General features: G+C 44.4%; 1 protein-coding gene and 1 non-coding gene across 2 annotated transcripts; both read right to left on the minus strand.

The window, feature by feature from the left end:
* Positions 1 to 7349: 7349 nt before the first annotated feature.
* LOC112426162 (uncharacterized) lies at positions 7350 to 13701 on the minus strand. The gene is made up of 3 exons (XM_024792002.2): positions 13666 to 13701; positions 8098 to 8268; positions 7350 to 7859 (listed from the first exon to the last, which is right to left on the minus strand). Exons 1-3 carry the CDS (start codon positions 13699 to 13701, stop codon positions 7350 to 7352), a joined length of 717 nt encoding a protein of 238 aa, XP_024647770.1.
* Positions 13702 to 14678: 977 nt separating this feature from the next.
* On the minus strand, positions 14679 to 14842 carry LOC112426190 (U1 spliceosomal RNA). Its single transcript, XR_003017486.1, has one exon. It is a non-coding gene; the product is annotated as a U1 spliceosomal RNA (small nuclear RNA).
* Positions 14843 to 16058: the final 1216 nt, after the last annotated feature.

Consider the following 16058-nt stretch of genomic DNA (forward strand, 5'->3'; position numbering starts at 1 on the left):
ACCCGGGAGGCGGAGCTTGCAGTGAGCTGAGATCCGGCCACTGCACTCCAGCCTGGGTGACAGAGGGATGAAATCACAGGGAACTGAAGCTGTCCTCTTGTGCTGGGTCAGTTCCTGTGTGGGGGCCACAAGATCAGATGAGCCAGGTTATCAGCCTAGCTGATGCCACCTGATCCACTGAGTGCAGGGTCGGCAAAATATCTCAAGCACTCATCTTAGGTTTTCCAATAATAATGTGATCTCCAGGAACAATTTGGGGAGGTTTAGAATCTTGCAGCCAGAGGCCACATGACTCCTAAACCGTAATTTCTAATCTCTTGGCTAATTTGTTAGTCCTGCAAAGGCAGTCTAGTCCCCAGGCAGGAAGGGGGTTTGCTTTGGGAAAGGGATATTATCATCTTTGTTTCACAGCTAAACCATAAACTAATTTCCTCCCAAAGTTATTTCGGCCTGTGGCCAGGAATGAACAAGGACAGCTTGGACTTTGGAAACAACATGGAATCAGTTAGGTCAGATCTCTTTCGCTGTGATAATTGTTCCAGTTGTAATTTTTGCAAAGGCGGTTTCAGAAGCAGGGGCATAGGTTTGACTTCTTTCACTCAGTCTTATGTCTATGAATTTTTCATGTTATTCATGTGGTTATTTGTTTCTATGTGTATATGTGTATTCCTTTGTATGAATATACATTAACTTATTTATTTATTCTACTGTTGTTGAACATGTTGACCTAAAAGAAGGAGGCTGAAGCACAAAATATAATTTAGAGTTTACTTAATTAGCCAGGCGCGGTGGCGGGCGCCTGTAGTCCCAGCTACTCAGGAGGCTGAGGCAGGAGAATGGCGTGAACCCAGGAGGCGGAGCTTGCAGTGAGCCGAGATCGCGCCACTGCACTCCAGCCTGGGCAACAGCGTGAGACTCCGTCTCAAAAAAAAAAAAAAAAAAAAAAAAAAAAAAAAAAAGAGTTTACTTGAGCCAACATGAAGACAGCTGCCTGGAAGACTCACAGCCAAGGAACCTTGGATCTGAGCTCCCTTTGGCCTCTGTCACAAGCAGGTTTTTATTTTTTATTTATTTAATTTTTTTTTTTTTTTTTTTTTTTTTTTTTTTTGAGACGGAGTCTCGCTCTGTCCCCCAGGCTGGAGTGCAGTGGCGCGAACTCTGCTCACTGCAAGCTCCGCCTCGCGGGTTCTCGCCATTCTCCCGCCTCAGCCTCCCGAGTAGCTGGGACTACAGGCGCCCGCCATCACGCCCGGCTAATTTTTTTTGTATTTTTAGTAGAAGCGGGGTTTCCCCGTGTTAGCCAGGATGGTCTCGATCTCCTGACCTCATAATCCGCCCGCCTCGGCCTCCCAAAGTGCTGGGATTACAGGCGTGAGCCACCACGCCCGGCCCACAAGCAGGCTTTTGAAGGTCAAAAGCAGGGACAGACAGTGGGCTGATAGAAAGGTGCCTGTCAGGAATTCTCATTGGTTTACAGAAATAACATTGATTGGTGATTGGCTATATGTTGTTAAGTTATAGGGCATGGGGGTATAGTGATTGGTGTGGCATTATTAGGTTAATTTACAGCTACTTGAGGCGATAGCAAGCAGTTTCAACAGATGAATACATAGCTCAGTGCAGCTCAAAAGGAAGGAGCGGAAAGGGGTTGCTGTCTAGATTTAACGTCTCTCTGGGCCTGATCATTTGAAAGCGCTCACATTCCTCAGATAAAAAATGTTTTAAATCTTTCTTCTTGAAAGCATTGATTATTAAAAGCTCAGTCAAGGTGTCCCTCTTTGCCAGAAAGGCTCATTCCTGGATAGGCCTGTCCCAGAGAGGGGACAGGGGAAGAAAGGAGCTACCTCACTGAGGAATTTTTAAGAATGTCCAAAAGTCGCCGAGACGGGTGGATCACGGGGTCAGGAGATGGAGACCATCCTGGCTAACATGGTGAAACCCTGTCTCTACTAAAAAATACAAAAAACTAGCCGGGCGAGGTGGCGGGCGCCTGTAGTCCCAGCTACTTGGGAGGCTGAGGCAGGAGAATGGCGTAAACCTGGGAGGCGGAGCTTGCAGTGAGCTGAGATCGCGCCACTGCACTCCAGCCTGGGCGACAGAGCGAGACTCCGTCTCAAAATAAATAAATAAATAGAAATTATTCTTTATTTTATTTTATTTTTTTTATTTATTTATTTTGAGTTGAGGTCTTACTCTGTCACCCAGGCTGGAGTGCGGTGGTACAACGATAGTTCACTGCAGCCTGGATCTGCTGGGCTCAAGCAATCCTCCTGCCTCAGCCTCCCTAGCAGCTGGGACTACAGACATGAGCCACTGTGCTGGCTAGTTTTTTTAAATTAGCTCATTTTTTAAAATTTGTAGAGACAGGGGTCTCACCATGTTGCCCAGGCTGGTATCGAACTCCTGGCTTCAATCCTTCTCTCCTCAGCTGCCTAAAGTGCTAAGATTACAGGTGTGAGCCACCACACCCTGCTTAAGTTTCATATTTTAATTTTATATACGTAATTATTACTGTCCTTAAGATAATTGGGGCAATAATCTCTAAAGTTTTAGAGACTTAATTTTTCTATTCACTCCACTGGAAGAGTATGCCAATTGGTTTCATAAGAAAATATATTTATAAATCAGAAAATTTCTTTCCACCAATCTAGGGGGCATTCGAAAGCAAGTAATTGCATTAAGTAACATCATTTAGGGTGAAAACAGATGCAATGGTATCTATTAACGATGCTTATCAGTGAGGGAAACAAACTAAAGAAATGGACATCGTTAGATCCTTGGAAAACCCTCACTATTGAAAATCTAAGTGATTCTGTGATACCCTTTTGAGTCTTGCAGGACATTCTCTTTCCGGAGCCTATAAGAGTAAATCATTTCTTTTCATCCATTTTCATTAAGAACTCAGCTTCCTTGATGTTCTGGAGATTTTTAAATTTGATTTGTGGCCAGGCGCAGCGGCTTACGCCTACAATCCTAGCACTTTGGGAGGCCAAGGTGGGCAGATCAGTTGAGTTCAGGAGTTCAAGGCCAGCCTGGCCGACATGGCAAGACCCCATCTCTACTAAAAATACAAAAATTAGCCAGGCATGGTGTCACGTGCCTGTAATCCCAGCCACTCAGGGGGCTGATACACAAGAATCGCGTGAACCCGGGAGGCCAAGTCTGCAGTGAGCCAAGATCATGCCACTGCACTCCAGACTTGGTGACAGAGTGCGACTCTGTCTTAAGCAAAAAAAAATTTTGATTTGTGTGGTTGTCAGAAGTGCTTATATTGCTGACTCCATTGCTTATTTGTGATCATATAAATCTCTTTTCTCCTGTCTGTAGTGTGAGTTAAACTTAATCCTTAAAGGACATGTATTTCAGCTGGTTAGAGTTGTTTAGCTAGTAGAAACCTGAGTATACGAATCAAAGAAAAGTGCTCCTTACATGCCACAGACTTAGCTTTCTTTCTGTACTAAGATTTCTTTTAGGTATAGTAATTTGTTAAAGCCAAGAGCTCCTATGGAATGAAGTTAGGTGGGAGGGGGGCATTGAGTAGTAAGATCATCTTTACAATAGAGATGCCACTCTTGCAGGTATTGACAGCTATTGGGCCCAAAACATTGTTACCAAACATTGGAAAGACAAGATATGAGCAACTTCTCATTGCTGCAGTCTCAAATATCAAGAAATACCATTATCCTCAGGACAATGAATAGACCATCAAAAGAGACTCACAGACTAGATCTGCTGTCATGTATCACCAAACAGGGAATGGATCTTTGTCAAACAACACCCAACAGAGATTGTCCTCAGAAATTCACTTCATAACATCAAAACCAGAAACGCACACTGATGCCACTGATGCCAGAAAACAATGATGCGAGAAAGAGAGAGAGGGAGATAGAGAGAGGAAGGACTCGCCCAATGACCATACTTAGTACATAAAAGCAAAAGAACTCAACTTCTGCTCATGAAAGCAAGAACCGAGGGAACAAGAGCCAGTATCTCTAAGGATCCAGGTCTGCACCAGGGGCCTGTTAGGTGCAGGATTCTGTTGGCTCCAATGATGGGTCTCAGATGGACTAATTTTTATGGACATAGCCTCTGAAAGAAATCAGTCGAGGAATAATATAGAGACACTTATCTGCATGCTCATTCTCCATTACTATAGAAGGGAAACTGGCATTAGATTGTTTTAATCAAATAAAAGTAACATCAAGATTTATAAAGAAAAGAGGAAAGGGGAGGAGAAAAAAATGACTGGGACCATTGTGATTTTGCTCCCTTTGGATAAGCAACTTGGCAGAAAGCTATCAAAGAGGTCACTGTGACCTGTCTTCTCTGGACGAATGTGACTTGGTCACCACAGGAAACAATTACAGGCTGGGCACAGTGGCTCATGCCTGTAATATCAACACTTTGGGAGGCGGAGGCGGGCGGATCACTTGAGCTCACGAGTTGGAGAGCAGCCTGGGCAACATGATGAAACTCTGTCGGTACAAAAAATACAAAATTTAGCCAGGCATGGAGGTCTATGCTAGTAGTCCCAGCTACTCAGGAGGCTGAGGTGGGAGGATCACCTGATCCCAGGAAGGTTGAGGCTGCAGTGAACCATGATTAGACCCTTGCACTCCAGCCTGAGTGACAGAGTAAGACCATGTCTCTAAATAAATGAATTAAATTTGAAAAAGAAACAAGGCCAGGCCACTATTCACAATAGCAAAGATTGGAATCAACCCAAATATCCATCAGTGACAGACTGGATTAAAAAAATGTGGCATATGGCCGGGCGCGGTGGCTCAAGCCTGTAATCCCAGCACTTTGGGAGGCCGAGACGGGCGGATCACGACGTCAGGAGTTCGAGACCATCCTGGCTAACACGGTGAAACCCCATCTCTACTAAAAAATACAAAAAACTAGCCGGGCGAGGTGGTGGGCGCCTGTAGTCCCAGCTACTCGGGAGGCTGAGGCAGGAGAATGGCGTAAAAACCCGGGAGGCGGAGCTTGCAATGAGCTGAGATCCGGCCACTGCACTCCAGCCTGGGCGACACAGCAAGACTCCGTCTCAATAAAAAAAAAAAAAAAATGTGGCATATATACACCATGGAATACTATGCAGCCATAAAAAAGGATGAGTTTGTGTCCTTTGTAGAGACATGGATGCAGCTGGAAACCATCATTCTCAGCAAACTATCGCAAGAACAGAAAACTACCGCATGTTCTCACTCATAGGTGGGAACTGAACAATGAGATCACCTGGACACAGGAAGGGGATCATCACACACCAGGTCCTATTGTGGAGAGCGGGGGCAGGGAGGGATAGCATTAGGAGATATACCTAATGTAAACGATGAGTTAATGGGTGCAGCACACCAACATGGCACATGTATACATATGTAACAAACCTGCACGTTGTGCACATGTACCATAGAACTTAAAGTATAATAATAAAAATTAATTAATTAATTAATTAAATAAAAAAGAAACAGGGCCAGGCAGGGTGACTCACACATGTAATCCCAGCACTCTGGGAGGCCAAGATGGGAGTATCACTTGAGCTCAGGAGTTCGAGACCAGCCTGGGCAACATAGTGAGACCTCATCTCTAAAAAATACATACATATATTTTAATAAATATATATAATAAAATATATACTATATTTTATTATACATAATATATAACTGTATGTATTTATTATATAATTATAATAAAATATGTATATATTTTATTATATATAATAAAATGTAAAAGAAACAATTACAGATGTTGAAGGACTTTAAAATAGCCAGGTGCAGTGGTTCAGGCTGGTAATCCCAGCACTTTGGGAGACTGAGACAGGAGGATCACTTGAGCCCAGGAGACTGAGAACACAGTGAACTATGATCGTGCTACTGCACTGCAACCTGGGCAACAGAGCAAGACCCTATCTCAAAAAATAAAATAAAATGTCTTAAAAGTTTAGCTGTCCATCCTATGAAACTGAATATCTGTGTGTAATGTCCACCATGTCCTCCTGTTGTACCTCCCCCTTACTTAAGCCAGGAAGGCATTTGTCCCCTTATTAGACTATCACTGGCACATGGTCGGGCATGGTGTCTCATGACTGTAATATCAGCATGTTGGGAGGCTGGTCAGGCGTTTGAGACCAGCCTGGCCAACATGATGAAACTTTGTCTCTACTAAAAATACAAAAATTAGCCAGGCGTGGTGGTGCAGTGTTGTAAGCTGAGATCGCTCCACTGAACTCCAGCCTGGGTGACAGAGCAAGACTGTGTCGCAAAAAAAAAAAAAAAAAAAAAAGGCAAAGAAAAGAATATCATGGGCACATGTATAGAAAGTTAGGCTGGGTGCGGTGGTTCACACCTGGAATCCTAGCACTTTGGGAGGCCAAGGCAGGTGAATCTCTTGAGCCCAGAAGTTAGAGCTCCTGGAGCCAATCTGGGCAACATAGCAAGATCCTATCTCTAAAAAAAAAAAAGAAAAGTTGGATTTGGTGGTGCACACCTGTAGTTCCAGCTATTCTGGAGGCTCACTAGAGCCGGGGTGGCAGGTGCAGTGAGTTTGCAGTGAGCTGAGATCACGCCACTGCACTCCATCCTGGGTGACAGAGTGGCACCTAGTCTCAAAACAAAAAGTAGGAGAGGGGAGAAAATTTGTTGTATCAGCAAAGAAATGAAGAAAGGGACATTATTAGAGTTGAGAAAGAAATTAGAATATGATTTGGTACCTTTCCCACAGAAGATAAGTTTGCTAACGTGCTGAAATTAGAAGCATTATATAAGGCCCGGTGTAATCATAGCACTTTGGGAAGACCTCGGATGTGCCTGAGCCCAGGAGTTGGGGACCAGACTGGGCAACATAACGAAACCCTTTCTCTACAAAAATTAGCTAGGCCCTTCGGATGTGACAACTGATTGTGCCGCAGAGACACAACCCTAGTGGCTTAGGACTCGGGGAAAGTATAATCTCCCCGGTTTATCTAGGGATCGATAATGCGCCAACGCTTTAAAAGCTGGAGCAGGCGGCCGGGCTCGGTGACTCATGCCTGTAATCTCAGCACTTTGGGAGGCCAAGGCGGGCAGATCACGAGGTCAGCTGATCGAGACCATCCTGGCCAACAAAGTGAAACCTCTGTCCCTACTAAAATACAAAACATTAGCCGGGCAGGGTGGAGCGAGCCTGTCTCAGAGAAGAAAAAAAAAAAAAAAACCTGAAGCAGGTGTCCCTCAGTGGGCTCTAACCACCAACCTTTGGATTAAGAGCCGAACGCGCTAACCCATTGTGCCACAAAGACGCGTAGTTTACCTCCTTCTGGGCGCTATAGGAAGGGTGCACTCACCAAACACTCCCCAACCCTCCCATCCTCAGAGCCCACCACACAGTAAAACTGTGCAAGGAATTGGAAAACTGGAGAGATTAGAGCGGTGAATCGTGTTGGTCTCGTCGGAGACCCGCAAGTTGGGAGATTCTGGAACCAGGACGACCTTGCCCCTCGCCTGCTTCAGAAGCCCCTGGAAAAGCCCTGGCCCGCGACCCGGACCTGAGCCCCGCGACCCGGACCTGAGCCGCCTGGGGGCCCAAGAGACGCTGAACGCCCCGTGGACTCCCAGGATGGTTCTTTGTGCCGCCTTCACCCAGTGAGGGAGCCTGTGCCCACCCTGCCCAGTCGCCTTTAAGGCCGCTGCGGAACTTCCGCTGCCATCTTCGTATCCTGTGTCCCGCACGGGGGCTCCACCGGGGCAGGGATGGTGGTGAGCGTGGCTCGTGGGGCCCCTCGCGGGGAGCAGGGTCTGGCCCTCACCAGGGCGCACGCCTAGGACTTGTTGAATGAATCTATCGTCGCCTTTAGCTTTTAGTCCTTTGAAGAGACCTGAAAATGGAAATCATGAAATATTTTACCATGGGGAAGTTTTGATTTGTTTTTTTGTTTTGTTTTGTTTTGTTTTTTGAGACAGGGTCTCGCTTGGTCGCTCAGGCTGGAGTGCAGTGGTACAAACAGGGCTCACTGCAGCCTCGACCTCCCGAGGCCATGGTCGCCTTTAGCTTTTTAGTCCCTTGAAGAACCCCAAGAATAGAAATCATGAGATTTTTCCACGGGGAAGTTCTTTTTACAAAGCGTTTATTCACATTGATTCCTCGGCATCCCCCGGAGAGGGCAACGGGCAGGGCCTCCAATGCACCTTCTGCGGCGGTGGAGCCGCAGGGGCTCAGCTGGGCAGTGGTAGGGTCATAGGGCAGGAGGATAGGAGCGGGGGAAGGGAAAAGCAAAAGCAGGGAAAGAAGCTGAGAGCGGTGGAACAGACATCCAGACCTCCTGAAAGGCTCGTGCAGCACAGGCTGGATCTTCTGGAGGTGAGAATTGTTTTTTGTTGCTGTTGTTGAAGCAGAATGGGGAGGAACTGAGGGGAAAATTGAGAGAGAACGTGAAAGAGCTCCAAACGCGAGGACCTATAACTCCCCAAGAATAACATCTTCCAGAAGAACTAGACAGAAAACTACGAGTCTGGGAACCCTGAAATCCCTGGAGGAGTAGCATCATCATGACCCTCTGTGTTCCTCTTGGCAAAAGGACTTGCTTCCTTTGTTTGTACAATTGTTTGTGTTTGTTAAATAAATAAAACCCTTTTCATATATCTTTGAAAGGACATTGGCTCTATTATTTTATGATTACAAATAATGCTGCAGTCGTCATTCTTGTACACTTATCATTGGCCACTGGTGTATTTCTATAGGGTAGAGGCCTGGAGAGCAGTTGCTCCAGCATAGTGATTACATGGTTTTTATATCGTTCTATTTTCTTTCCTTTGTTGGCTTATTAGCTATAACTCTCTTTCTTCTGGTCCACCACTCTCCGACTTCTTTCCCTGCTTTTGCTTTTCAGTGATGGCTTTAGGGTTTCCAGAATACATCTTCATCGGTGCCATCAAGTGACATTCTACCTCCCCTTCTGGCCATTATGCTAGTGTTGTCATGTAATTTGATTTTACACATGTTATAAACCCCAGAATCCATTATTATTGCTTTTGTTTAATTGGTCAAATTATTTTAAAATATTTAGATAATAAGAACATATATATTTAACTATGTGCATACCGATTTCCAGTAGTCTCCATTTCTTTGTGTAGATCCATTTTTCTGTCTGGTATCCTTATCCTTAGGCCGGGAGAACTCCTTTTGCATTTCTTGTAGCGTGAGTTGCTGAATTCTTTCATTTTTTTATATGTCTTTAAATGTCCTTATTTCTGTCACATTCCTGAAAGATTTTTCATTTTGGCATAGAATTCTAGGAAAACTTTTATTTCTTTCAGTACTTTAGGATGTTGGCACTTTGTTTTTGTAAAACTGGCATAAAGTGGGCTTCCTGTACTTGTTATATAATTTTTGGAATGTGTATTTAAATTAAAAACATTAAAATGGGCTGGACGAGGTGGTGCACGCCTGTAGTCCCAGCACTTTGGGGAGACAGGAGATTGCTTGAGGCCCACAGTTGGAGACCAGTGTGGGCAAGATAGCAAGACCCTGTCTCTCTGTCTCTCATATATATATGTGTGTGTATATAACGTATATATACATATACACACACACACATACATATATCGTGAATGTCCTAGATTCATCTTAAGTTCCACCAACAGTGCACTTAAAGTAAAATGTGCCCAACCTGAGGGTCAAACCTATCTGCTGACATGTAATTTGTGTTTGTGAGACATTCTCAACAGCATTTGTTTTACCTAGCATCGTGGTTTTCAAGTTTTCATCACACTTGAATGTCTTAAGTGCAAAACTTGTCAGAATTCATTTCCTTTGCCAAAAAATTCTAAAATACTTTTTTTTTTTTTTTTTTTTTGAGATCAGTTCACTGCAACTTCCACTTCCCATGTTCACAGAATTCTTCTGCCTCAGCCTCACAAGTAGCTGGGACTACAGGCCTGCGACAACACACCTGGCTAATTTTTGTATTTTTAGTAGAGACGGAGTTTCACCATATTGGCCAGGCTGGTCTCAAAGTCCTGATCTTAAGTAATCTGCCCACCTCGGCCTCCCAAAGTGTTGGGATTACAAGCATGAGCCACCGCGAGCGGCCTAAAATACTCTTACTTCAAGTAAAAGTGCATTAAAAACAAACTTCTCAGTTGCATCCCTGGAATCCATAGAAAGCCCGGGAGAGACAATCGAGTGCTACAGGATAAAACACTATCACCACGTTGGCCAGGCTGTTCTCGAACTCCTGACCTCGGGCTCCCAAAGTGCTAGAATTACAGGCATGAGCCACCGCACCCAGCCCAACCAAGATTATTAAACCATTCTAATTTGTCAAAAGAGTCACACTGATTTTTGAAAAATAATGTAATGGGCTGGGTGCGGTGGCTCATGCCTGTAATCCCAGCACTTTGGGAAGCCATACCAGGAGGATCACAAGGTCAGGAGTTCGAGACCAGCCTGACCAAATTGGTGAAACCCTGTGTCTACTAAAAATACAAAAATTAGCCGGGCGTGGTGGTATGCGCCTGTAATCCCAGCTACTCGGGAGACTGAGGCAGCAGAATTGCTTGAACCCGGGAGGCAGAGGTTGCAGTGAGCTGAGATTCCACCACTGCACTCTAGCCTAAGCGACAGAGTGAGACTCCGTCTCAAAATAAATAAATAAATAAATAAAATAACATAATGAACGCTTTCATCGTTTATATATTAAATATTTACATTATTTAAACTGTTCAAAAGCATCAAAGATTCCTCTCTGCTATCAGCTTCATTTCATTTATTTTGTTGTACCAAACTATCAAGACCATTAATTTAATCTACAGCTAAATCTATTATTTTTTCATGTTAGAAATTCAACAAAAAAATTTTTCCCTAATGAAACCTTACATTTCAAGCATAAGTAGACTGGGCAAGGTGGCTCACACCTGTAATCCCAGCACTTTGGGAGGCTGAGACAGGTGCATGACTTGAGGTCAGGAGTTTGAGACCAGCCTGGCAAACTTGGTGAAACCCTGTCTCTACTAAAACTATAAAAATTAGCTGGGCGTGTTGGCATTCGCCTGTAATCCCAGCTACTCTGGAGGCTGAGGCAGGGAAATAGCTTCAACCTGGGAGGTGTAGCTTGCAGTGAGCTGAGATCCCACCACTGCACTCCAGCCTGGGCTACAGAGCAAGACTGTGTCTCAAAAATGAATAAATAAATAAGCATAAGTAGTAAAAAATAAAATAAAATAAAATAAAATAAAAAATAAGGCACAGTGTCTTGCTCTGTTATCCAGGCTAGAGTGCAGCAGGGCAATCATAGCTGACCAACTTGGAACTTCTGGGCTCAGGAGATCCTCCTGGCTCAGCTTGCCTTGTTTATTTTTACAGATGGGGTCTTGCCCTGTTGCCCAGGCTTGTCTCCAACTGCTGGCCTAAAGCAATGCTTCCGCCTCAGCCCAATGAGTTGCTGGGAGTACAGGCACAAGACATGCAGCCTAGCATTGTAGTAAAACAATTTTCAACAAATTCATTTTTTTTTTTTTTTTAGTTGGGAGTCTCACTCTGTCACCCAGGCTGGAGGGCAGTGGTGCAATCATAGTTCACTGCAGCGTGCCTCAGTCTCTCTAGTAGCTGAGATTACAGTCATGCAGTATCATGCCTGGCCAACTTTAAAATATTAGCTGATACTTAAAAATTTGTAGAAGCCAGGCACAGTGGCTCACCCTATAATCCCAGAACTTTGGGAGGCCGAGGTGGGCAGATCATGAGGTCAGGAGATCGAGACCATCCTGGCTAACACGGTGAAATCCTGCCTCTACTAAAAATACAAAAAATTAGCTGGATGTGGTGGCACATGCCTGTAGTCCCAGCTACTTGGGAGGCTGAGGCAGGAGAATCGCTTGAACCTGGGAGGCAGAGGTTGCAATGAGTCAAAATCGTGCCACTGCACTCCAGCCTGGGAAACACAGCGAGACTCTATCTCAAAAAAAAAAAAAAAAAAAAAAATTGTAGAGACAGGGGTTTCACTATGTTGCCCAGGCTGGTCTCCAACTCCTAACCTCAACTGATCCTCCCTCCTCAGCCTCCTAAAGTGCTGGGATTGCATATATGAGTCACCATACCTGGCTTAATTTTCTTATTTTAATTTTATATAAGTGATTATTATTGTTCCTAAGATAATTGGGGTAGTGACTCCTTTAAAATTTTAGAGACCTAATTTGTCTATTCACTTCACTGAAAGAGTATGACAGTTTGTTTCATGAGAAAATACCCTATATTTATAAAGAAGGAAAATTCCTTCCACCAAACTAGGGGGCATTCTAAAGAAATGAATTGTGCTAAGTAAGGTGAAAACAGAGGCAATGGTATCTATTAACAATGTTTATCAGTGAAGGAAATAAACTGAAAATATTAACATCATTAGATCCTTGGAGGGCCTTCATTGCTGAAAATGTGAGTGATTTTGTGATACCCTTTTGAGTCCGGCAGGACATTCTCTTTCCAGGGCATAGAACAGTGGGTAAATAATTTCTTTTCATTCATTTTCATTAAGGGATGAACTTCCTTAATGTTCTGGAGATTATTACATTTGATTTGTATAGCTGTGAAAAGTGCTCATATTGCTGATTCCATTGCTTATATGTGATCATATAAATCTTTTCTCTCCTTTCTGTAATGTGATTCAAACTTAATCCTTAAAGGACATGTATTTGAATTTTTCAGCTCGTTAGAAACCTGAATATACCAATCAAGGAAAACTGCTCCTTACATGCTACAGATTTAGTTTTCTTCCTGGACTAAGATGTCTTTTAGATATAGCAAATTTGTTAAAGCCAAGAGCTCCTATGGAACGAAATTTGTTGGGAGGCGGGACATTGAGTAGTAAGATCACTCTTGTAATAGAGATGCCACTCTTGCAGATATTGACAACTACTGGGCTCATAAAATTTTTCCCAGACATTTGAAAGACAAGATACGAACAACTTATCATTGCTGCACTCTCAAATATCAGGAAATACCATTATTCTCAGGACAATACATAGACAATAAAAGAGACTCACAGAGCAGATTAGCTGTCATGTATTACCAAACAGGGACTGGATCCTTGTCAACAACACCCAACAGAGATTTGTCCCCAGAAATTCACTCCATAACATCAAAACCAAAAACCCACATTAATGGCAAAAAATAATGATGCAATAATGAGAGAGAGAGAGAGAGACCTGTCCTATAGCCATACTTAGTGGGTAAAAGCCAAAGAGCTCAATTTCTGCTCTTGATACTTAATAGAACAGAGGGAACATGAGCCAATCGCTCAGTGGGTCCAGATCTGCACTAAGTGCCTGTTGGATGCAGGATTCTACCGTCTCCAGTAATATGTCTCAGATGGACTAGCTTTTTGTTCTATTTTGTTTGTTTTGTTTTGGCTTTTGTTTTTTTGTTTTTGAAGCAGAGTCTCGCTCTGTTGCCCAGGCTGGGGTGCAATGGCACGATCTCGGCTCACTGCAACCTCCGCTTCCTGGGTTCAAGCGATTCTCCTGGCAGCGTCCCGAGTAGCTGGGATTAGGGACACACACCACCACGCCCGGTTTTTTTTTTTTTTTTTTTTTTTTTTTTTTTTTTTAGTAGAGACGGAGTTTCGCCATGTTGGTCAGTCTGGTCTCGAACTCCTGACCTCAGTTGATCAGAAGTAGGTGAGGTCAGAAAACATACCCTGGGAGAGGCTGGCACAATGCCCAGAACCGCCATCGCTAGGCCTAGGGTTTTCTTCTGTAGTGGATACTAGTATTCACGTAGTGCAGGGACAAAACCAATTAGATACTTCTGGGAGTTAAAAAGAGATGAACTTACAGTGCCATTTGAGAAGGGGTATTAAGGAATTTGCCAGGGTACTGACGCGTGTCAGGTGTAAATCGCAGGTTGAGAGAGAGCTAAGTATTTTCTGCCCATGAAGGTGATAAGCGAGGGCCTGAAGAAAGAGGGACGGGGGAGGACGCTGGCGCCAGAAATAGGAAAGGGCTGCTTGGGGGTAGGAAGGATGAGTGGGGGTGCTACCTAGAAAGTTGCCTGGCAATGGATGTAGGATGTGGAAGCGAGACATCAAACAAGAAGCTGTCACTTAAATAAAGACTGAAAAAAGACTAGGTATGTAAACGGCAGGAGACAGCAGGGAAACTGGACACACTCCTCATAAAACTTTCCGCCTTATATTTCAGGGAGGATTTTGGCACATTTTGGCCAAGACAGGTGAGGTGAGGCCTGCGGACCTCGATGAATATGGTTTAGGGCACCTGGGCGCCAGGAGAGCCGTTCCCCGACGCAAAGTAAGCGAGTTATGTCTACAACCAAACGGGGACACTAAGAGTCCCAAAGACCGTGTTTTCTTCCCGATAACAGCGCCCGTCTGCGTAGTTTGCACCTGGCTCTACGAGGTGAGAACACATTCCCCGCTAGCACAGAAATACCGCAAACTCCTGAGGGGACTGCGGTTAGAAGCGGAGGCTGTGTAAAAAGTGATTGGGGGCTAGGGAAAAACACCAAGATTTTCACAGAGCGTGAGAATTCAAGGACCCTGGAGACCACGTACCAACCTCTGCAGTGAGATGACATTACTTCCTATTCCCCAGCGTCCGAAACTAAGAATAACACTTACCACCAAAGTATGAACCAATAGAAAAATTAATGCAACCCTTATAATAAAGTCTACTCTTTAAACTACAAGAAGTCAGGGGAAAGCGCGAACGCAGTCCCCCACTACCACAAATTATGCAGTCGAGTTTCCCACATTTGGGGAAATCGCAGGGGTCAGCACATCCGGAGTGCAATGGATAAGCCTCGCCCTGGGAAAACCACCTTCGTGATCATGGTATCTCCCCTGCCAGGTAAGTATGAGCTCCAGCACCTCCGCCCTGCCACAGCCTCATACGTCTCACCCTTTACACGTACGGTCACTTGCCCGCGCACTCTCGAGCCCTCCTAGCCCTGACACACAGCTGGGACTCTCAGGTCCGACTAGCGGTCCTGAACCCGCTCCCACGGCAGGGGAACTCCTTCGTGGCGAAGCAGCAGATGTCGAAGCAGCAGCCCCTGCGCTGCCTCATCTACATAGAAGTCGCCCTCTCCGTGATGTCACCGACAGTGCCTTTCCCAGTCCCCTTCTGCCTTTCTTCCACTCAGCGGACCAACCCGCTGCCGGAGCCCACAAGGGGAAGTGACGTTTGCCTCTCCCTTTTTTCCTCCGCCCCCGCATCTGTTCTCTCCCAAAGCAGCTGGTGCTTAACCTGTGTTGTGTAACGACCTTTCGGCGGCCCAATGAAGCCTGGACATCCTTCTTCAAATAATGACTTTTAATTCGCAGACTAGAACGTTTAGGATTACAAAAGAAACCGCTTCTCTTCACATCCTTATCGTTGGGATGTAGCATTCAGCTTGAAATTGGAAGCCGTTTAATATCAGAGAGAAACCATATTTATGAAAGTAAAGAGACTGCTCAGATGACTGCAAACCAGCCTTCCTTACTGGTTTTATCACTGGTAATGTTATAAAGACAGTTGTCCAGTTTCATGAATCTTGTAGTTGGTTTTTCTTTTTTTTTCCCAAATTCAGTATTATAGAAAAATATGCTGCCCCAGAAGAGATGATTGGACACTCTCAAGCGTGGTGTTGGATTTTGTCATCTCTTCCACAGCCATCTCCAGACCTTAGTGCTTAGTTTTTTATATTCTGCAAACACAAAACCAAAATAATCCAAATTTGACACAAATACCTGGGATCCATCTTATTTGAGATGTTTAACAAATGTCTGGATCATCTTTTCTTATATTGGATTACAATGCATGAAACATTGTGAAGTAAGCAAAGTTGGAATGCCCAAGTCAAAGACCATTTGAATATTTACAAGTAGATTTGAGACAGGAATAATACAGGGTGGTCACAGGATAACAAATTCTAGGCAGCAGATTTACCTGACTTGAGGCTATGGGCTGATAAGACGCTGAAAAACCAGTGTGGACCAAGCTGTCTAAGACTGACTGGACCCAATGTGGTGCTTGATTTGATGTAGGTTTTACCTAGGCCCTCATTATATGCTCATTAACATACTAAAT

Source organism: Macaca nemestrina, chromosome 1, assembly GCF_043159975.1.
Source record: "Macaca nemestrina isolate mMacNem1 chromosome 1, mMacNem.hap1, whole genome shotgun sequence".
NCBI lineage: Eukaryota > Metazoa > Chordata > Mammalia > Primates > Cercopithecidae > Macaca > Macaca nemestrina.

What these genes read in the sequence shown, in the direction of transcription:
- LOC112426162 (XM_024792002.2), bottom strand. Translation starts at nt 13,701, where the DNA reads ATGGCGGTTCTGGGCATTGTGCCAGCCTCTCCCAGG. An exon ending in TTGTGCCAGCCTCTCCCAGG is followed by an intron (nt 8,269 to 13,665) that starts GTATGTTTTCTG and finishes CACCGCTCTCAG; the next exon opens with CTTCTTTCCCTGCTTTTGCT. An exon ending in TCAATGTGAATAAACGCTTT is followed by an intron (nt 7,860 to 8,097) that starts GTAAAAAGAACT and finishes TGATTTCCATTT; the next exon opens with TCAGGTCTCTTCAAAGGACT.